Raw genomic sequence first — 23,506 nt, 5'->3', positions numbered from 1 at the left:
CACATTCTTTTTCTCCCCACATGGGGCTGTCCTGTTGGATAACCTTCATGCCGGACAACTGCCACGGTCCTTCGCACCCCTGGATGACAGGAGAGCTTGGAACCGTGACAGAAGTCCAAGACTGCAGCTCTGGCCTCTGGTGGGACGTACAAACGGTTCTTCGGACCGGTTCCCGGGTCCGGGCTCCGTGCCAGGGCCTCCCGGACGGTCTTCTCCACGTCCCAGGTGAGGGTGGCCACGATAGTGGACTCCGGGATGATGGGCACCGGTGGATCCGACAGCACCGTTTTGACTTCGTCTTCGTGTACCCGGGACAAGGCATCCGATCTCTGGTTCTTGGTCCCGGGGCGATAGGTGATCCGGAAGTCAAAACGTCCGAAGAACAGTGACCAGCGGGCTTGCCTGGGGTTCAGCCGCTTGGCGGTCCTGATATACTCCAGGTTCCGATGGTCAGTGAAAACCGTGAATGGCACAGACGCTCCCTCCAACAGGTGTCTCCACTCCTCAAGAGCCTCTTTCACTGCAAGGAGTTCTCGATTGCCGACGTCATAGTTCCGTTCAGCTGGGGTCAACCTGCGAGAAAAGTAGGCACACGGGTGAAGAACCTTATCGGTCTCTCCGCTCTGGGATAGCACGGCTCCTATCCCTGAGTCAGAGGCGTCCACTTCAACCACGAACTGGCGGCTAGGGTCGGGCTGCACCAAAACTGGCGCAGTAGAGAACCGTTGTTTCAACTCCTTGAACGCGGCTTCGCACCGATCCGACCAGGTGAAGGGGACTTTTGGAGAGGTCAGGGCTGTCAGGGGGCTAACTACCTGACTGTAGCCCTTAATGAACCTCCTATAGAAATTAGCGAAGCCGAGGAACTGTTGCAGCTTCCTACGGCTTGTTGGTTGGGGCCAATCTCTCACCGCCGCAACCTTGGCCGGATCAGGGGCGACGGAGTTAGAGGAGATGATAAACCCCAGGAAGGACAAAGACGTGCGGTGAAACTCGCACTTCTCGCCCTTCACAAACAGTTGGTTCTCTAATAACCGCTGCAGGACCTGATGTACATGCTGGACATGGGTCTCAGGATCCGGAGAAAAGATGAGAATATCGTCCAGATATACGAAGACGAACCGGTGCAGGAAGTCCCGCAAGACGTCGTTAACCAAGGCTTGGAACGTCGCGGGGGCGTTGGTGAGGCCGAACGGCATGACCAGGTACTCAAAGTGACCTAACGGGGTGTTAAATGCCGTCTTCCATTCGTCTCCCTTCCGGATCCGAACCAGGTGATACGCATTTCTAAGATCCAGCTTAGTAAAGATTTTGGCTCCATGCAGGGGGGTGAACACGGAATCCAACAATGGCAACGGGTATCGGTTGCGAACCGTAATCTCATTCAGCCCCCTGTAATCAATGCATGGACGGAGTCCGCCATCTTTCTTGCCCACAAAAAAGAAACCTGCCCCCATCGGGGAGGTGGAGTTCCGGATCAGCCCGGCAGCTAATGAGTCCCGGATGTAGGTCTCCATTGATTCGCGCTCAGGTCGTGAGAGGTTGTACAGCCTGCTGGACGGAAACTCAGCGCCTGGAACCAAATCAATGGCACAATCGTACGGACGGTGCGGGGGAAGGGTGAGTGCCAGATCCTTGCTGAAGACGTCAGCAAGATCGTGGTACTCAACCGGCACTGCCGTCAGATTGGGAGGGACTTTGACCTCCTCCTTAGCCTGTAAACCGGGGGAACCGAGGATCCTAAACAGACGGCCAATCAATCCGGGGATTGTGCTTCAACATCCATGGGAAGCCCAAAATCACGCGGGAGGTAGAAGGAGTTACAAAAAACTCAATCTCCTCCCGATGGTTTCCAGACACCACCAGAGTTACTGGTTGTGTCTTGTGTGTGATTAAAGGGAGGAGGGTGCCATCTAGTGCCCGCACCTGCACTGGCGAAGGAAGCGCCACCAGAGGGAGCCCTACCTCCCTTGCCCATCTGCTGTCTAGCAGACTCCCTTCTGACCCCGTGTCCACCAGTGCTGGGGCTTGAAGGGTTAAATCCCCGCTCAGGATTGTAACTGGGAGTCGTGTGGCAATCTGTGTGTGTCTCACTTGAATGTTTTGACCCCCCCTTAGCCCAGTCTCTAAGAGCGAGTGTTGTTGTTTTGGCCGTTTGGGGCAGTTTTTCTGTGTGTGCTCAGTTGAGCTGCAGAGAAAACACTCCCCGCGGATCAGCCTCCTCATTTTGGCCCTGTGCGTTTCTCTAACAACGTCAGCAGGGGGAGCTGTTGCCCCACGGAGCGCTGTGGCTGTGGAGCGTGGGGAGGGCGGCGCCTTTTCGAACCCGGAAGGGAGAGGGGCGGCGCGTATCCGGTCACGTTCTTCGCCTCGCTCCCGACGGCGTTCCTCCAACCGATTGTCTAACCGTATAACGAGATCGATAAGCCCATCTAAATCCCGCGGTTCCTCCTTAGCTACCAGCTGCTCCTTCAGAACCAACGACAGTCCGTTTATGAAGGCGGCGCGGAGTGCAACATTATTCCAGCCGGACCTCGCAGCCGCGATGCGGAAGTTGACTGCATAAGCTGCTGCGCTCTCGCGTCCCTGTCTCATTGACAGCAGCACTGTTGAAGCGGTCTCTCCTCTGTTAGGGTGATCAAACACTGTTCTGAACTCCCCCACAAACCCAGTGTATGCTGATAACAACCGTGAGTTCTGTTCCCAGAGCGCCGTAGCCCAGGCGCGTGCTTTACCCCGAAGCAGAGCAATCACATAAGCTATTTTACTAGCATCTGACGCGTACATGACGGGACGTTGTGCGAAGACAAGCGAACACTGCATAAGAAAGTCTGCGCACTTCTCCACACAACCTCCGTACGGCTCAGGAGGGCTTATGTATGCTTCAGGGGATGGTGGGAGGGGTTGTTGAACCACCACTGGAACATTTATATCCTGCACAGGGTCGGCAGGAGGACGAGCTGCAGCAGCGCCCTGAGCGCTCGCCGCCATCTGTGCGGAGAGAGCCTCCACCCTGCGGTTCAGGAGGATGTTTTGCTCGGTCATTTGATCCAACCGAGCCGTAAAGGCGGTGAGAATGTGCTGCAGCTCACCAATCACGTCTCCTGCAGATGCCTGCGCTCCCTGCTCTCCCATTGGTCGTTCAACAACCGGGTGACGCCCCTCGGAGTCCATGACGCTGGCCGAGATATCCTGTTGTGAAAGTGTAGTGACACGGACCCACAACAGGGGGCGCAAATGAACGGCCAATAGATGAGCCAAAAAGTAACAATTTAATGTTGTGAAACATGCACAACGAATATACAGACAATCTCAGAATATAATTACAGTCAAATCACAAAGGTGACATGTGGGCAGGCTCAAGGATAGAAGACGTCTGTCCTGAGATGAACCGGAACCACACGATTTCCTCCGCCACCGAACCCAGAGAATACTGGAGCCGCCAAGTCCCGAATTCCCAGGTGATCACCGTCCCCGACTGTCAGATCTGGTACTGCTGGCGAGAACAAAGACAGTCAAGTGTGGGTGTGTGTACATCCAGTAACAACAACGGTGGGAATGCCACCTCCACCTCTCACTCAATATGCTGATGTGTTTGCAGTGATCCCTCAGAGAAAAAGAGTGCCGTCCTGCACTCACTCAGCTTCCACAAAACAAGGGACCGGTACGCCTGCAAACACTCACAATGTACAGATTACAGATAAACACAAAAAGGCTGAGGATATTACCTACAATGAAGTACGATATCTCGGCAACGAGGTGGAGATGATGTCTGGTCTTTATGGAGTGTGATGATGAAGAATGTGTGACAGCTGTCAGGAATTAATGAGTGACAGCTGTCACTCCCGGCTGTGTCCGTGGCGGCAGCGTCCTCTCGTGCCTGAAGCCCGCACTTCAGGCAGGGCGCCCTTTGGTGGTGGGCCAGCAGTACCTCTTCTGGCGGCCCACACAACAACGTTGCCAACAAGCCTGTCTTGCTTTATTGGCAGACGATGTGTTAATTTAAATTCCTCGTAGCTCCGCATAATAATCGTGCATTCTTCTTCGGTAAAGTAAGGTGACCGCACCATCATTGAAAAATGGTGACGTGCGCTGCAACCTGCCCCTTTTATGTGAATGCGCACAAACTCCAATTAGGTTAACACAGGTTCAACAAATCAACATCTTACTCAGCGTCGTAGTACAGATTAACACCACTTGAGTAAACCAGGTTTTGTCAACCCCGGTTTAAGAGGTTGACCCTGGGTTACATCTGAGTAAGTTAACCCCGCTTCGTAGTACAGGCCCCTGGGGTCAAGATTAGCCTTAATTTTTGATTTAAGCCTGATTTAGCATTGGGGTCACAGTTAGCACTTAATTCAGATTTAGTTCTGGGTCAAGGTTAGCACTTAACTCAGGCTTAGTACTGGAGTCAAGTTTAGCACTTAAGTCAGGTTTAGAACTGGGGTCACGGTTAGCACTTAAGTCAGGTTTAGAACCAGGGTCAAGATTAGCATTTAAGCCTGATGTAGCACTGGGGTCATGGTTAGCATTTAATTTGGGTTTAGTTCTGGGTCAAGGTTAGCACTTAACTCGGACTTAGTACTGGAATCTAGGTTAGCACTTAAGTCATGTTTAGAACTGGGGTCAAGATTAGAATTTAAGCCTGATTTATTACTGGGGTCATGGTTAGCACTTAATTCGGGTTTAGTTCTGGGTCAAGGTTAGCACTTAACTCGGGCTTAGTACTGGAATCAAGGCTAGCACTCAAATCTGGCATAGAACTGGGGTCAAGATTAGCATTTAAGCCGGATTTAGCACTAAAGTCATGGTTAGCACTTAATTCGGGTTTAGTTCTGAGTCAAGGTTAGCACTCAAATCGGGCTTAGAACTGGGGTCAAGATTAGCATTTAAGCCTGATTTAGCACTGGGGTCACGGTTAGCACTTAATTTGGATTTAGTTCTGGGTCAGTGTTAGCACTTAACTCGGGCTTAGTACTGGAGTCAAGTTTAGCACTTAAGTCAGGTTTAGAACTGGGGTCATGGTTAGCACTTAAGTCAGGTTTAGAACCGGGGTCAAGAGTAGCATTTAAGCCTGATTTAGCACTGGGGTCATGGTTAGCACTTAATTCAGGTTTAGCTCTGAGTCAAGGTTAGCACTCAAATCGGGCTTAGAACTGGGGTCAAAATTAGCATTTAAGCCTGATTTAGCACTGAGGTCATGGTTAGCACTTAATTCGGGTTTAGTTCTGAGTCAAGGTTAGCACTCAAATCGGGCTTAGAACTGGGGTCAAGATTAGCATTTAAGCCTGATTTAGCACTGAGGTCACGGTTAGCACTTAAGTTGGGTTTAGTACTGGGGCTGGACTCATGATTAGCACTGGGGTACCAGTGTGCATTTGTGATTAGCAAAAGTTAGCACCGGACCCCTGATTAGCAATAGCGTAGCATTTAGCATGGGGGCAGCAGTTAGCACTGGACACTTGATTAGCCTTGGTGTAGCAGTTAGTACTGGTGTAGCAGTTAGTACTGGACTTGTGTTTAGGATTGTGACTGGGGTTTACGTGGTCGGTCTGTGTGGGTTTCTCCCACAGTGACACTCAGCGGGATAAGCGGATAAAGAGGATGAATTGCTATTTTTATCCCTGTGCATTGTTGTGTTCATCACTACTCTGATTGGTACAGACGGTTGCTCAGTTCTGGATCACCTTTTTTAAAGTCCCGCTATACGGAGCCATAATGCAACTGAATGTCCTTTATTGGGTATTGTTGTATTGGGTATTTGGGTGTTATGTAGCTGAAAAAGTCAGGATGGGGTAGCCCTTCTACTTAAAGTGTGAAGCGACATTATGTGTGGTGCAAAAATTTGCCGGAAATGGATCACTTTGCCCGGTTCTGGATCACGACTCTCTGCGTCACTTTGGGGTCATTCCTGGCATCTGGCTGGAGCCCTTCTAATGCAGAATGATACACACTGTACCTGAGAATGTGTTTTGAACACAAAATGATAGAAATTATACTTATTAAATGAGAATTTACTTAGTTTCGAAAGGCGAAAGTGTGGAGGTGAGATTTCTCCCGAATTAAAAAGTAAAAGCCCCCACATTCATGCCCATTTGTGATGTTGAGATGACCCCCAAAGTACACATGACTCACAAGTACAGACACGAGGCTGCTGCTTCCGTGATCCACAACCGGCAAATTTTCGCATCTGAGATAAATGCGCGCAGCAATTAAACAGCAAGACATAACACACTGACATTTTCTACCCAAGTAAGTAAGTATTTTCCCACTCTAGAACCAATGACACCGAACAGCTAACCCACCTTTGCTACGTCTTAGAGATCGTTACTTTCAAACTTGCAGGAATGAGTGAGTGAGAAAAAGCGCGCACACCGCAGACACCGGGATGTTTTGATTCCTCTGCTGATCACAAGGACGGCTGGATCCGGTCGAGCTTGTGGTCGTTTGTAGACAAAACATTAGTCTTTCCATTGGTACCAAGTATTAGCTTATTCGTGCTGATTACGAGAAACGGTGGCTCAAATACTACAGCAGTGATCCGGAACTGGCAATGATCCGAACTGGGCAAGTGACTGTACAAAGACTTTTTTTTAAACATTGTCTCCTTGGTGCTAACATCAGATTTTATCATTGAGAGCAGCAGGTTTTCAGCGTCTGTTACAGATAAATATTTTCTCCTATCTGATTGTTTTGAACCTTTCAAAACTCTATGCTGAGACTGATACCAGACTGGATAGAAAGCAGCTCAGAGAAAATAGAGGTGTAACTCTTATTATGTTTTTGTTTTTTTCCAGAGTGGTCCACACCACCTTAGTGGTGTCCCGAGAATTCTTCCAACCTTTCTTTGGTTATTACTTCTTCAATATTCTCCTGTTAATACTGCAAGCACTGCACATCTTCTGGGCTTATCTCATCCTGCGCATGGTGTGCAAGTTTGTGTTCCTGGGCAAGGTGAGAGGAGCACACTGTAAAAAAAAAAAAAAAGCACGGAAACGGAACCAGTGAATCTAAAAATTGTGAGCACAACAACTTCTGCTGTACAAATACCTCCTTCTTACCACATTGGCATTATATGTTAATCATTCATCAGTCTAATGCCAACAGCTCAATTGATTTTAGACACAAGGGGTCAAAGGTCATGATTTTTTGCAACATTTTTGCCAAAATTTACATCTGAGCATAACATCTCTTCGGCATACCCGATCACAAACAAATTTAATGTGTATGTTATGTGGCCCAGCCCCAAGTATCCCTGTTGTTGTGGTCTAAAAAGGTCAAAGGTTAAACTCTTTTCACTGAAAAACTGCATTTTAAGCTTTCAGTATTTACCTCAAACGGTGAGATCATGTTTTCTCTCTGCTTGACCTATTTATATATTATCATGTACAGGTGGAGAAGGATGAACGCAGCGATGAAGAGAGTGAGGTGGATGACAATGATGAAGAAGAAGAGGATCCTGAAGAAGTAGGGGATGAGTGCAGCTGGAACCACAGAAATGGTTCGGTTAATTCTAAACTGCCATCGCTGGCTAATAACTGTGTCCTTAACAACCTGACCACCCAGAGGAATATGAACAGCAGGCTTCCCAAAGCCAGATAACCGAACAGTCGAGGACAAACATTTACCTTTACAAAGGTCGCTCATTTTTTACATGATACGTATGGCTTGTGTACATCCAACAGAGTCCATTCATAACTTCACATCATAGTAGGTCTGAATTCTGCAAACAGTATCTTCACAGAAACAGATCATAGAGCTAATTTTAAATCTGTAAACCCATTGTGTTCATCATAGGAAAATGTGCTGTCATCACCTAAATCCTTGTATACTGTTAAGAAAAATACATGTAATACAAAAAGAAAAAAAAATTCCTTCCTTCCATATTTTTTCACTGCTTTTTAATATCCTAGAATACAAATAGCTGTTAAACATATGGTATAAATCACTAGTCTTATCTCTGACTACAAGAAAACAAAACTAAAATGTTAGAAGAGCAAAGTGTTATCGAATACGTTATTTAAAACGAGCTGACTAAAGTTGGAATTAAAACTCACAAGTCATCTTTGTACTTGATTAATTGTGTATTTAAAAAACCTCACTATTTTATATTGTATTTTTTATGAACCGTTTAGTTGATGTAACTACAAAAGCATTTTTTTAATCTAAGAGAAAGCACACAGTAAAAAAAAATATATAGAATTGAATATTTTGCTGATAGTTTTTGTTTGGTTGGAACCCGTTAGAAGAGATGTGCTGCCCCGTTGTACTCAATGAACAACATAATCCTAAAAGAGGTCATGGGCCAGATACAGTCACACCGCCTGTAAAACAATGTGCTGCTCTTACAAATAGTGATGTGAAATGCTTTTACCGAGTTTTATTATTTCTCTGCAATTTGTGTGTTCTTTCTTTGATGTAGTCTGTCTGAATGAGTCACACAATCGCACGGCACCGTGTGTGTGTACATTTTTTATTTTGCTGCATAGAGACCGGCTTTTTAATTTTCTTGTTTTGATTGTTGTTGTCACATACAGATTTCGCCACACTTTGTTTGTTCTGCTGATTTTGTTTTGTAATTTGCCTGTCGTTTTTTACACCTTTTCTATGACATGAGCTCTCTGTGCCGGTGTCACAGACCGAACAGTCCCCCCCTAAAAATTGGTCTGCCCTGCCTTCACTGCGCATGCATCATTTGGGACCATAGCAGCTCGTCTGAAACTAACTCTACACCCAAAGCGATCAAAGGGAATAATGTGATTATTAACCATCAGATGAGAAGGTAAAACCTCTTAAATCATTAAGTCAGTTTTAAGCAGAAACGAGGCGATAATCGGTGAGTCGCTACCGACACTGTGAAATGACAGAGGCGCAGTGAACGCAGCAGCAGCTCGTCTGGCTGCTGCGCTCTGATCTCTTCCCCCATCTTTTATGATGAAATAATACTGAATTTATGTGGAAATGATTATTCTACAAAAGCTTCAGATATCTGTTGCAGAGACAGATGATGTCTGGAGTGCAGTTTGAAGCAGAAACAAGGTGATAATCTGTGAACCGCAGCTGACACACAGAAATGACACATGCGCAGTGAAGGCAGGGCGGACTTTTCAATCAATCAATCAATCAACTTTTTTCTTGTATAGCGCCAAATCACAACAAACAGTTGCCCCAAGGCGCTCCACATTGCAAGGCAAGGCCATACAATAATTATGAAACACAGTCTACGTCTAAAGCAACATAACCAAGGGATGGTCCAGGGTCACCCGATCCAGCCCTAACTATAAGCCTTAGCGAAAAGGAAAGTTTTAAGCCTAATCTTAAAAGTAGAGAGGGTATCTGTCTCCCTGATCTGAATTGGGAGCTGGTTCCACAGGAGAGGAGCCTGAAAGCTGAAGGCTCTGCCTCCCATTCTACTCTTACAAACCCTAGGAACTACAAGTAAGCCCGCAGTCTGAGAGCGAAGCGCTCTAATGGGGTAATATGGTACTATGAGGTCCCTAAGATAAGATGGGACCTGATTATTCAAAACCTTATAAGTAAGAAGAAGAATTTTAAATTCTATTCTAGCATTAACAGGAAGCCAATGAAGGGAGGCCAACACGGGAGAGATATGCTCTCTCCTGCTAGTCCCCGTCAGTACTCTAGCTGCAGCATTCTGAACCAACTGAAGGCTTTTTAGGGAACTTTTAGGACAACCTGATAATAATGAATTACAATAGTCCAGCCTAGAGGAAACAAATGCATGAATTAGTTTTTCAGCATCACTCTGAGACAAGACCTTTCTGATTTTAGAGATATTGCGTAAATGCAAAAAGGCAGTCCTACATATTTGTTTAATATGCGCTTTGAATGACATATCCTGATCAAAAATAACTCCAAGATTTCTCACAGTATTACCAGAGATCAGGGAAATGCCATCCAGAGTAACGATCTGGTTAGACACCATGCTTCTAAGATTTGTGGGGCCAAGTACAATAACTTCAGTTTTATCTGAGTTTAAAAGCAGGAAATTAGAGGTCATCCATGTCTTTATGTCTGTAAGACAATCCTGCAGTTTAGCTAATTGGTGAGTATCCTCTGGCTTCATGGATAGATAAAGCTGGGTATCATCTGCGTAACAATGAAAATTTAAGCAATACCGTCTAATAATACTGCCCAAGGGAAGCATGTATAAAGTGAATAAAATTGGTCCTAGCACAGAACCTTGTGGAACTCCATAATTAACTTTAGTCTGTGAAGAAGATTCCCCATTTACATGAACAAACTGTAATCTATTAGACAAATATGATTCAAACCACCGCAGCGCAATGCCTTTAATACCTATGACATGCTCTAATCTCTGTAATAAAATTTTATGGTCAACAGTATCAAAAGCAGCACTGAGGTCCAACAGAACAAGCACAGAGATAAGTCCACTGTCCGAAGCCATAAGAAGATCATTTGTAACCTTCACTAATGCTGTTTCTGTACTATGATGAATTCTAAAACCTGACTGAAACTCTTCAAATAGACCATTCCTCTGCAGGTGATCAGTTAGCTGTTTTACAACTACCCTCTCAAGAATCTTTGAGAGAAAAGGAAGGTTGGAGATTGGCCTATAATTAGCTAAGATAGCTGGGTCAAGTGATGGCTTTTTAAGTAATGGTTTAATTACTGCCACCTTAAAGGCCTGTGGTACATAACCAACTAACAAAGACAGATTGATCATATTTAAGATTGAAGCATTAAATAATGGTAGGACTTCCTTGAGCAGCCTGGCAGGAATGGGGTCTAATAAGCATGTTGATGGTTTGGATGAAGTAACTAATGAAAATAACTCAGACAGAACAATCGGAGAGAAAGAGTCTAACCAAATACCGGCATCACTGAAAGCAGCCAAAGATAACGATACATCTTTGGGATGGTTATGAGTAATTTTTTCTCTAATAGTCAAAATTTTGTTAGCAAAGAAAGTCATGAAGTCATTACTAGTTAAAGTTAATGGAATACTCAGCTCAATAGAGCTCTGACTCTTTGTCAGCCTGGCTACAGTGCTGAAAAGAAACCTGGGGTTGTTCTTATTTTCTTCAATTAGTGATGAGTAGAAAGATGTCCTAGCTTCACGAAGGGCTTTCTTATAGAGCAACAAACTCTTTTTCCAGGCTAAGTGAAGATCTTCTAAATTAGTGAGACGCCATTTCCTCTCCAACTTACGGGTTATCTGCTTTAAGCTACGAGTTTGTGAGTTATACCACGGAGTCAGACACTTCTGATTTAAAGCTCTCTTTTTCAGAGGAGCTACAGCATCCAAAGTTGTCTTCAATGAGGATGTAAAACTATTGACAAGATACTCTAACTCCCTTACAGAGTTTAGGTAGCTACTCTGCTCTGTGTTGGTATATGACATTAGAGAACATAAAGAAGGAATCATATCCTTAAACCTAGTTACAGCGCTTTCTGAAAGACTTCTAGTGTAATGAAACTTATTCCCCACTGCAGGGTAGTCCATCAGGGTAAATGTAAATGTTATTAAAAAATGATCAGACAAAAGGGAGTTTTCAGGGAATACTGTTAAGTCTTCTATTTCCATACCATAAGTCAGAACAAGATCTAAAATATGATTAAAGTGGTGGGTGGACTCATTTACTTTTTGAGCAAAGCCGATAGAGTCTAATAATAGATTAAATGCAGTGTTGAGGCTGTCATTCTCAGCATCTGTGTGGATGTTAAAGTCGCCCACTATAATTATCTTATCTGAGCTAAGCACTAAGTCAGACAAAAGGTCTGAAAATTCACAGAGAAACTCACAGTAACGACCAGGTGGACGATAGATAATAACAAATAAAACTGGTTTTTGGGACTTCCAATTTGGATGGACAAGACTAAGATACAAGCTTTCAAATGAATTAAAGCTCTGTCTAGGTTTTTGATTAATTAATAAGCTGGAATGGAAGATTGCTGCTAATCCTCCGCCCCGGCCCGTGCTACGAGCATTCTGACAGTTAGTGTGACTCGGGGGTGTTGACTCATTTAAACTAACATATTCATCCTGCTGTAACCAAGTTTCTGTTAGGCAGAATAAATCAATACGTTGATCAATTATTATATCATTTACCAACAGGGACTTAGAAGAAAGAGACCTAATGTTTAATAGACCACATTTAACTGTTTTAGTCTGTGGTGCAATTGAAGGTGCTATATTATTTTTTCTTTTTGAATTTTTATGCTTAAATAGATTTTTGCTAGTTATTGGTGGTCTGGGAGCAGGCACCGTCTCTATGGGGATGGGGCAACGAGGGGATGGCAGGGGGAGAGAAGCTGCAGAGAGGTGTATAAGACCACAGCTCTGCCTCCTGGTCCCAACGCTAGACAGTCACAGTTTGGAGGATCCCAAAAAATTGGCCAGATTTCTAGAAATGAGAGCTGCTCCCTCTAAAGTGGGATGGATGCCGTCTCTCCTAACAAGACCAGGTTTTCCCCAGAAGCTTTGCCAATTATCAATGAAGCCCACCTCATTTTTTGGACACCACTCAGACAGCCAGCAATTCAAGGAGAACATGCGGCTAAACATGTCACTCCCGGTCTGATTGGGGAGGGGCCCAGAGAAAACAACAGAGTCCGACATTGTTTTTGCAAAGTTACACACCGATTTAATGTTAATTTTAGTGACCTCCGATTGGCGTAACCGAGTGTCATTACTGCCGACGTGAATTACAATTTTACCAAATTTACGCTTAGCCTTAGCCAGCAATTTCAAATGTCCTTCGATGTCGCCTGCTCTGGCCCCCGGAAGACAATTGACAATGGTTGCTGGTGTCGCTAACTTCACATTTCTCAAAACAGAGTCGCCAATAACCAGAGTTTGATCCTCGGCGAGTGTATCGTCGAGTGGGGAAAAACGGTTAGAGATGTGAACGGGTTGACGGTGTACACGGGGCTTCTGTTTAGGGCTACGCTTCCTCCTCACAGTCACCCAGTCAGCCTGCCTTCCCGACTGCACGGGGTCTGCCAGGGGGGAACTAACGGCGGCTAAGCTACCTTGGTCCGCACCGACTACAGGGGCCTGGTTAGCTGTAGAATTTTCCACGGTGCGGAGCCGAGCTTTTAGGGGGAACCGTTCGGTCGGTGACACCAGCCGGGGTACATTTACTCGACAAACTGAGCCAGGCATTGCAGTGACGTCTACCAGTATTTTTTGCTTGCTGAGCCAGATTGTGCCTGACAGTAAGGATGCACACAGACGTTTGTTAATGAAATGACATGGAAGAAAAATAGTTCCTACAAATGTTAAACACTTTATGGCTGAGAAGTGAAACTTTATGGAAGCGTAAACATTTATTGATAATTTTGATATAAATAAAGTAGATTTCACTGCATTGTGAACGACAGGATGTAATTTGTGAAATACTTATTTTAGACTGATATGTATTTATGCGGACTTGAATTTAATGCAACACATGCCTCTTGTAGTTTTTGCTTGGATCAATGTGTTTTTATTGTTTTATTATTTTAAACACAGTTCATAGATGTTAAAAAATTTCATGACAATACTGCAAAAACTTTTTTAAGGGAAACATTAGAAGATAAGTGATCACTGTGCAATCAATCATGCATCTAATATTTATCAGAGGACTTGAATAGAGTTAAATTTGAGTCTGACGAGGACTCTGCACTGAGGTCAACACTCCAATATGCAATCTAAAATCGGCAACTCTGACCCAAACGTTGTTGCCATAAAACCCTGATAATTCCAACAGTGATACACTAATGTATTAGAAGTATAATGTTTCTCAAAAAGCTCAAAAAAGGGGTAATATTCGTACATAAACATGTCTCCTCAATGACAAAACTACATTATAGTTTAGGGCATAATCTGCATTTTTTTTTTTTTTAAATCACATTATGTTTTTACAATCATATTATTTAATTTGCGATCTACATCCACAGAGAAGTTTCTTTTTTCTCTTGACAATGAAGTAACGCACCAGTATAATAAAACTAATAATATAGTAATATTAATATAAATTAGACATTTTATTTTTTTATTTTTTAAATTGCTTGCTATATTTAAGTAATGTTTATACTAAAGATTTTAATATACATACATATAATTAATGATACCTACATTGACTAGTTTTGTTAACGAACTGGGAAAAATTACATTTTTAATGAAATAATTTGCTGTTGACACACTAGTAAAGAAAAAACAATAAGTTTTTTTCCACCTTAACAAAATTACCCATGCTTAAAAGCTTTTCACAACATGTAAAGGTTGATAATGTCTTAGCTTTAATGGCAAATGATTGCTATGTGACTGTTTTCCATGTATAAACCATTGTTTTGTGTGTGTGTGTGTGCGCACACATGCGTGTATGTGGAGCACTTGAAAAGTTTTAATAATAAATTACTTCTGAATAACTATTCCTTCCTTTATGCAGTCAATTGTGTGTTTTTTTTCCAGAAAGTATTCACAACGCTTCACTTTTTCCACATTTTTATGTTACAGCCTTATTCCAGAATGGATGAAATTGATTGTTTTTTTGTTTTTTGTTTTTCTCAAAATTCCCCACAAAACACCCCATAATGACAATGTGGAAAAAAAGTTTTTTTGTTGTTTTTGTTTTTTTTTTTAAGAAATAAGAAATCACATAGTAGAGAAGCTTGAATCTTCGACTGGACTGGGTTGCTTGACACAAGGACATTTTGCTTCTAATCGCAGAAGCTTCCTCAGCTAAATTTCTTGCTCTGGTAGTCTGACTTCTGTCTTGACTCTTGTAGAGAAGAATTCTTCTCTACAAGAGAAGAATTCAGACTACCAGAGCAAGAGGTTTAGCTGAGGAAGCTTCTGCAATTAGAAGCGAAATGTCCTCGCATCAAGCAACCCAGTCCAGTCGAAGATTCAAGCTTCTTTCCTTTGTAAACCACCTGGACAACTGAGAGCCTTCACGGAAACATTAAGAAATCACATGTACATATTTGTCATAAAGCTCAAAATTGACCTCAGGTACATCTTGTTTCCACTGATCATCCTTGAGATGTTTCTACAGCTTAATTGGAATCCACCTGGGGTAAATTCAGTTGATTGGACATAATTTATAAAGACACACACCTGTCTGCATATAAGGTCCCACAGTTGAAGGTGCATGTTAGAGCACAAACCGAGCATGAAGTCAAAGGAATTGTATGTAGACCTCCGAGACCGGATTGTCTCAAGGCACAAAACTGGGGAAGGGTATAGAAACATTTCTGCTGCTTTACAGGTCGCAATGAGCACAGTGGCCTCCATCAACAAGAACTTCGGATCCACCAGGACTCTTAATAGAGCTGGCCGCCCGTCTAAACTTAGCGATGGGGGAGAAAAACCTTAGTCAGGGTGGGGACCAAGAATGCCATGGTCGCTGTATCAGAGCTCCAGCATTCCTCTGTGGAGAGAGGAGAACCTTCCAGAAGGACAACCATCTCTGTAGCAATCCACCAGTCAGGCCTGTATGGTAGAGTGACCAGAAAGAAACTACTCCTTAGTAAAAGGCACACAGGAGACCATCTGGAGTTTGCCAAAACGCACCTGAAGAACTCAGACCATGAGAAACAAAATTCTCTGGTCTGATGAGACAAAGATTGAACTCTGTCATGAAAGTCAGGTCTCATGTTTGGAGGAAACCAGACACCATCCCTACAGTGAAGCGTGGTGGCAGCATCATGATGTTTGGATGTTTTTCAGCAGCATGAACTGGGAGACTAATCAGGATTGAGGGAAAGATGAATGCAGAAATGTACAGAAACATCTTGGATGAAAATCTGCTCCAGAGTACTCTTGACCTCAGACTGGGGCGACAGTTCATCCTTCAGCAGGACAGTGACCCTAAACACACAGCCAAGATATCAAAGGAGTGGCTTCAGGACAACTCTGTGAATGTCCTTGAGTGGCCCAGCCAGAGTCCAGACGTGAATCTGATTGAACATCTCTGGAGAGATCTGAAAATGGCTCCCCATCCAACCTGATGGAGATAGGTTGGATGGGAGGTGAGAGGTGCTGCAAAGAGGAATGGGCAAAACTGTGCAAAGACTGGTGCACCAAGCTTGTGGCATGATATTCAAGAAGACGTGAGGCTGTAATTGCTGCTAAAGATGCATCAACAAATTGTTGAGCAAAGGGTGTGAATACTTATGGTGCATTTACACATAAGCAAGACGCGTTACGAATGTCATATGTGGGTTATTCTTGGCACATCATCATATTCTTGGCACGGTCACATTCCTCCCCTCTCCTCTCCTGTTTTCTCTATCTCTGCTCCGACCTTCAAAGTCCCAGCTTCACCAGACTGTGAATTCTTCAAATTAAGATTTGGATTAACCATGGATTTGGTCAACTGGTCTCTCAACGCTGTTGACACCATTTTTTCAACAAGGAAATCAGGGCTGGGGGACCCTGCATACCTGATGGAACCTACCCAGCAGGCTATGCTCTCGACGCCTGAGAGAAATGGAGCGTGGCATGCTTGGCTCCACTCTCTGTGGAAGACGTTGAGGATTTATTTCTATTCGCTTTTATGATGGGAGGTTTGGCACTGATTGTGTGCTGCCCTGACCCACAGGAACATTAGTAAGACGGCTGCTACCAGAATCTCGTCCCCTCATCTGTCTGTCATGATAAATGAGTTGGGCAATGCCGTGTAATCTCAGACTGCGTTAACTCTTGAACTCAAACACAAAATGGATACCATCTTGGAGCATATCGCTGCATTGCAAAGGAATGCACTGCTGAGGACTGGAGAATATTCTTCATAAATTTGGACTCTAGACGGTCAGAGGTGCAGTAAATGGAATTCTGTATCTCTCCGCCTAACAACATGGCAGCCTTATCGGCTCCTCAAGGTCAAATGCCCTGCTCTTCCCCCAGAAGGATCTAAGGCCTTGGTGAAGGAATTCGGCTCCCCCTTCTTATCTATCTACCTCCCCCCAAGCCCACTGTTGCCTAGCAATGTCAGACTTTACACACACAGAAACTGACATAAACTTAACTCATCTGCACACGACACGTCTCCCTCCCTCCATCCCTATTACACCCCCCCCCCCCCTTTGACTCTCCACTCCCTTCACCCTGGAGTCTTCCCTGCCACCTCAAAGGCAGCGCGGTTTTTACTGCTGCAGCCTTCAACTCTCCAAGCTGGGCGGCATGGGCCCTTCCTGCTGCAGCCTTCACCTACATTGCCTCAATTCGGATGATGGACTGCTTCAAGTTTAGTGCACATAAACAATGTCAAATGTATATGTGTTGTCTTTAATTTTGATGTGTGCCATTATTACAGTAAACAAGAGGTCTCAAACCGGTTCCAGAAAGGGCCAAGAGGGTGCAGGCTTTCTGTGCAACCACCCACTGCATCAGGTGATTTCACTGATTAACATCACTTTGAGCAGGTGGAATCAGATAATCAGTGAAATAACCTGCTACAGTGGGTGGTTGCACAGAAAGCCTGCACCCTCTTGGCCCTTTCTGGAACCGTTTTGAGACCTCTGCAGTAAACTATTAATTGTGGATTAATTGTTGTGTTTTGTCTGAGGTAATTGGAGTGTAAACATAATTTTGTTGTTGTTGCACTCGTGTAATGACAATGACAATAAATCTCATCTCACATCTCATATCTCACATTCCTGACATTCTTAACGTGACTTAACGCATCTGAATAGGTTTCTTAATAGTGCATGTTGGTGTGTGATATTCGTGATTTTCGTGGAGCAAGTTTTTGGCTGTCAAAAAATCTTCCACAAATGTCACGCACCACCCTCATTTTGCATCATGTCATGGAGGTCGCAACTGAGTGTGTTGATCCATCTTGCTTAGTGGTGATCCTTAATAAAGCGTGACAACATTCTTCTCTAACGTGCACACAATTAAACGCTCCTGTACTGCATTCAGTTTCATTGCTGCAGTATGCTGAAGAAGGACAGTGATGCCAAGTTGGCTAAAAGTTTCGTTCCAATGCTCCTCAGTGCACTCCTGCAGGTGTTCCACCTGCTGCTGCTGCATGTTTAGGAAAACAAGCTAGACAAGAGCCACGTGAAGCCACACATCTGGCTCTCTCCGTGTCGTCCTCTCTGCGCCACTCCATGGCACAGAGCACAACTAAGCATGCAATCACAAAGTTCTTCTGCTGTGGATATAAAGGAGCAAACTGGAGCGATCTGAATTGTTCAGCAACTGATGGATGAATATGGGTGTGTGTGGAGACAATTCGCCTCATTCACAACATGACAGAACTTAACAATGCGCTGTTACGCGCGATAGCGCACAACAACGCAGAACATTATTCTTGACCGTGCGTAATGCTTCCTGATAATCTCCAGCAACACGTGCCATTAATTATAATGCATGGTAACAGGTTGCAGCAGTCCCTGAGGACACCTGACACCTCTACATCAAATCATCACATTTGTGATCAGCAGCCAAGAATGTATGAGGTCTGTTAGAAAAGTATCCGACCTTTTTATTTTGTTCAAAAACTATATGGATTTGAATCACGTGTGATTGCATCAGCCAAGCTTGAACCTTCGTGCACATGCGTGAGTTTTTTCACGCCTGTCGGTTGCGTCATTCGCCTGTGAGTAGGCTTTGTGTGAGCACTGGTCCACCTCTCTCGTCGTTTTTTTATTGCGAATAAATGTCTGAACGATTTGGAGCTTTGCTGCATCAATTTTTTTCCAGAAACTGTGAGAGACCTCCAGGTGGACACCGTTCGGAAAATTAATATGGCTTTCAGGGATGATTTTATGGGGATCACACAGATTAAGGAGTGATCCAGATGGTTTAAAGACTGCCCACAACCGCTGAGAGCGCCGATCGACAGGCTCAAACCCCGCTGAAACAACCAGATCATTTCCAACGTGAAGGCTTTGTTGATCCGGGATGTCTGACTTTCACAAAGAGGCAGAAGGCGTGGACATCAGCACTTTTTCGGCACATTCCACTGTTACAGGAGTTTTTTTCATGGAAAGAAAAGCGAAAGGACGCGAGACGGAGCCGTTCATTACACGGCACAAAACCATCTCCGTGTTGGTCTCACAGGAGGGCTTTCAGGTGGATTTCAGACGGCTGTCGGTTGCTTTTCAGTCGTGTGATTATCCGAGAAATTGAGCATGAGCTGGTCATGCCCCAACATGTCCTGTGAGGCTTCATCACGACGTTGCTTTGCGTGATGCGGCTCCACCGCGACGCGCGGAACTCCTCCGCACGTCTGTCTCAATGTGCCGAAAAAGTGCTGATGTCCACGTCTTTTCACAATTCCTGTGGTAGTCAGACTACATACCGGATCAAGACAGCGTCCAGTTTGGAAATGAACGGCACTGTTATGTGTAGGATGTGGGTGGAAGACCGACCCAGCGTTTGACAGGACCCAGCCGACAGAAGCAGAGAACGGTTGGAATATAAACAGATTTTAATAAACAAAGAGTAGATAATGGTGCACAAATAAATAAGGATGTTGGCGGTCTGGTGAAGTGGAGGACACGGCTCGGGTCTGAGCCTAACGATCGGCGCTCGGAGCAGCTGTGGGCAGTCTTTAAACCGTCTGGATCACTCCTTAATCTGTGTAATCCCCATAAAATCGTCCCTGAAAGCCATATTAATTTTCTGAACGGTGTCCACCTGGAGGTCTCTCACAGTTTCTGGAAAAAAAATTGATGCAGCAAAGCTCCAAATCGTTCAGACATTTATTCGCAATAAAAAAACGACGAGAGGGGTGGACCAGTGCTCACACAAAGCCTGCTCACAGGCGAATGACGCAACTGACAGGCGTGAAAAAACTCACGCATGCGCACGAAGGTTCAAGCTTGGCTGATGCAATCACACGTGATTCAAATCCATATGGTTTTTGAAAAAAATAAAAAGGTCGGATACTTTTCTAACAGACCTCGTATCCTTCATGGCATTCATGACTTGATGTTGTTATGTGTAAATGCAGCATTAAGTACCTGTGATTTCTTAGTTTATTTTAAATAAATTTACAAAAATTCAAAAATAAACTTTTTATGTTGTCATTATGGGGTGTTGTGAGTAGAATTTTGAGGGGGAAAATGAATTTTGTAATAAGGCTGTAAAATGTGGAAAAAGTGAAGTGCTGTGAATACTTTCCAGATGCACCGTATGACTCCCTTCTCATTTCGTGTCACTGATAAATTCTAAGTATTTAAATTAAAGTCTATTTGTAAGTGACTGATTGATTAATGCAAATACCATCTATGAAGGTTCTGTACTTAAACTGACACACAGGTTCTTAAATGACCCATCACACATTGTGTTTTCTGAGTATGACTTGGAGACATTATAGTGCAAGCAAGAGCAAAATTAATCACCTTAAGCTCTCATTTATCCCATCACGCATTACACTACTTAGTTAGGTAAAATGATTTATTGCTCTCCAACTTATTTTGGCACTTTAATCTTTTTTATTTATTTACTTTTTTTGTAATGTTTTATTTGATACTGCTTTTGATTCATGGGATATAGTATGGAGTTAATTAATTTAAATTTTTATCAATCTTTTAAAGCTGCAGGCAAGTATTTTTACTTTTAATTATTTGTAGTTTGTGTTGTCTTTTTCCCTGTCTATTGTTTTGCAGCTGCTGTAGCACTTTTTGTCCAAGAAATATTTCCCTATGGTGACAATATATTTATTTTATTTTTCCACTCTTTAAGCAAAGAACACCACATGAAGTATGCATGACCAGGAGTACTTGATGAAAGATTCATGCATTCACTCAGTTACATCCCACACCATCATGTGATCATCTGCACTGTAACACACCCTCTGATGGGGACGGGACAGGGTATGGCGTTGTCGACTTCAATACAAGTGTCTATGTAAGGGTCCAGCAGCACCATGTTTGGGAATGCTTTGTTCACCTTCTTCTCACTGACTAAATATATCTGACCAGTGACTGTGGTGCAACCACAGAAGAATTTTCTGTCCAGACATTCCTCATTTAGGACAGTCCATTCATCTGTCTCAACATCCAGACGGAGCATCTGCCCTCCAAACAGGTAGAGAGCGCTGTTAAGCTCTGTGGCAACAAGGTCATATCTAGGAAAAGATAAAAAAAAATTAAAAAAAAAAAAGCTTAATTTTTTTTGCACAATTCCCCACTAGCTGTAGCTAGATAGATATTTGTGAGTGTTAGGTTCTTTTATCACAGTGAGACCTCCAAAAAGAACTGGACAGGATTCGGACTTCAAAGTTTAGATGTTGTATTGAAAAGAGCTGTTACACCGATAGAGTTATCTCAGCGCTGGGATCTTGAACTGCCCGCATGCAAACACTAGGAACAAAGTACCCTGACTTCCTTTGTACTCTTAACTTTTATTCCTATGCCTTGGCAGGTTCCATGTGGGTGGGCGGTCCTTAGCCTGTTGTGAATCAGTGGCTATGTCATTGGCTGCAAAAGTGAAGTAGGCGGGCGTCTGTTCACGGTGCGTTCATGGTTGTAAAAATCTTATAGTGTGTGTTTATGCATGTAGTGTCACACAATAAAAACAGTGTTCCATCATGCTGATTCTTTTTCCAAATAGACATAAATACTATGGTTTTATCAATTAAACATATATAAAAAGATCAGATGGTTTTATCAATTAGACAGCTGTAAAATGATCTGATAGTTTCACCAAATACAAGGACATTTTGAGCGTCAGCCATTTTGAAAGGCAGCTAGGTTAAGATCAGTTACAAGGATATTTTGGATGGTGTCAGCTATTTTGTGTTATGCATCATGGAACACTCTTACATGAGCAATGATGTTTTACTCACCGTGGAAATGGTGAATATGAGACTACGTCCCACTGATCCTCCTTTGTGGAATACCGCTGAATTCCACCGTACACATCCCCATTTTCATCCAGGCCACACGCAACGTAGATAGATGACCCCAGAACTGCAGTAGCTGCCCTCTCCACAGCTCTGATCATTGGGCTCGCCCCCTCCCAACTCTCCAACGATCCCAGAACAAGTCTTTCTACATCAGCCACCAGCCCTTCATCCATACTGCCCCCCAGGACATAAAGTACTGAATCCAACCCCACGGAGCAGTGGCTATGCCTGGACTTCTGCAGGGCAGGTCCGTCCAGCCAGCGCTGGTTCCCACATTCATATATCCTGACCCAATCCACGCTGAACCACAAGACATCCCGGAAGTAGCCACCTGTCACAATCACACTGTCTCCTAAATAATGACAAAATAGAGATATTGCTGAAAAGTAGATAGTTACATCTGAAATTCCTCATAATCTAATACACTTATTCAAGTCTTACTCTTCATCTTCATCACCATGAGTCATTACCTACTGCAGCTACAGAGTACTGCGTGAGGTTCCTCCTCTGCAGAGGTGCACAGTTCTGCCACCTGCCACTGATCGGGTGGAACTGATACAGCGCTTGTTCCTCCTGATCATGAGGCCCGCCCAAAACAAAGACTGTCTCTCTGGCCTTGGTCCTGCGTATTGACTTGCCCAATGACCAAGATGCTGGAAAATGTTCATTCAGCATACAGATGAGCTTAGCTCGTGGGTCAGAAGCTTTCATTCTGCTCAAAAGTTCAGTAATAAAAGGTAAAGAGAGAGACTCTGGCCTCACCAACTCAATTAGCTCCAGAAAATGGTCTTCTCGTTTTGGGTCTGCAGACACCCAGCGTAGGATGGCCTCCAAGGCCAGATCATCTCTGTGGATAGTCAGGTCATCACTGGCAAGGAGGTTTGCCACAGCTTGTTTGGACAGCGACAAGAATTCGTCTTCAGAAATGATGGCAGGGAAATGTGTGAGTGCTACGTGTCGGGCTGCGGTGTAGAGCGACATGCAGCCCAGCTGCCAGGCGTAGGACATCATTCCCAGACAGTTGCTGAGATGCAGTTCACGCTCCAGGAACTTGCAGCACAGCAGCCTGGCCTGATATATCTGGAGGTAGTCTGCCGTTTCTAGAATGCCTAGAACGTTTTCTCGACTCAGAGGAAGGAGAGATGTTATGCTGTAGTCCATCAACACTCGGAAATAATCCAGGCTCACACCTTTCAGCGCCACTTGTCTTTTTTTGTTCTCTATGCCACAACCAAAAAACAGAGCCCTGAAGTATGGACTCTGGTGAGCCAGACGCTGACGGCTAACATAGAAACACTCCCCTTCAACCTGTAGCATGGCATCAGGGGCAACATCAGGCTCAGGGTTGAGATGTTTCACAATTGAAGCAGCTTCGTCCACCTCTGAATTGTTTATTTGCCCAGAAAGAACTGAAACGCTTTTCCGATCTTTTTCTAGTCTGCAGGCCATGTCACAACAAACGGCCACACCAGCTGTTCTGCATACAGCACGCCGTGCCCTCCTGTCTTAAATCAGAGTTATTAATAGATAACCCCTCTGGCACCGGATAAAGAGGTTAGTATGAAAACACATTCTAATTCTAACTGAGGGAGCCCCTGCAGGCCGGATGCTTATATTACAACAATGATTTTTGTTGTTGTTGTTATTATTATTATTTTGCCTCCTGGGAT

General features: G+C 44.1%; 2 protein-coding genes across 3 annotated transcripts in view; one reads left to right on the top strand and one right to left on the bottom strand.

Moving 5' to 3' along the window:
- LOC117518651 (ceramide synthase 2-like) overlaps positions 1 to 8,084 on the top strand; it is a 72,058-nt gene extending 63,974 nt beyond the window's left edge. For both annotated transcript variants that reach the window (XM_034179853.1, XM_034179852.1), the window contains 2 exons: positions 6,798 to 6,954; positions 7,393 to 8,084. In XM_034179853.1, coding sequence (XP_034035744.1) covers positions 6,798 to 6,954; positions 7,393 to 7,602 — 367 coding nt within the window. In that variant the 3' untranslated portion in view covers positions 7,603 to 8,084. The remainder of the gene's footprint in view (positions 1 to 6,797; positions 6,955 to 7,392) is intronic.
- Positions 8,085 to 20,646: 12,562 nt separating this feature from the next.
- On the bottom strand, positions 20,647 to 23,300 carry LOC117519498 (kelch-like protein 23). The gene is made up of 3 exons (XM_034180826.1): positions 22,307 to 23,300; positions 21,777 to 22,188; positions 20,647 to 21,056 (listed from the first exon to the last, which is right to left on the bottom strand). The coding sequence occupies exons 1-3, from the start codon at positions 23,283 to 23,285 to the stop codon at positions 20,753 to 20,755; spliced, it is 1,695 nt and encodes a 564-aa protein (XP_034036717.1). The 5' UTR covers positions 23,286 to 23,300; the 3' UTR covers positions 20,647 to 20,752.
- Between the last annotated feature and the right edge of the window lie 206 nt (positions 23,301 to 23,506).

The sequence above is a fragment of the Thalassophryne amazonica genome, chromosome 10 (assembly GCF_902500255.1).
Source record: "Thalassophryne amazonica chromosome 10, fThaAma1.1, whole genome shotgun sequence".
NCBI classification, from domain to species: Eukaryota; Metazoa; Chordata; class Actinopteri; order Batrachoidiformes; family Batrachoididae; genus Thalassophryne; species Thalassophryne amazonica.
The sequence above is the reverse complement of the archived record's forward strand: the minus strand, read 5'-3'. Positions and strand labels throughout refer to the sequence as shown.

Excerpts from the sequence above, each read along its gene's own strand:
- LOC117519498 (XM_034180826.1), bottom strand. The coding sequence starts at position 23,285 with ATGGCCTGCAGACTAGAAAAAGATCGGAAAAGCGTTTCAGTTCTTTCT. Across the intron at positions 22,189-22,306 it reads GTACTCTGTAGCTGCAGTAG|GAGACAGTGTGATTGTGACA; the intron begins GTAATGACTCAT and ends GTCATTATTTAG. Across the intron at positions 21,057-21,776 it reads TCATATTCACCATTTCCACG|ATATGACCTTGTTGCCACAG; the intron begins GTGAGTAAAACA and ends ATCTTTTCCTAG.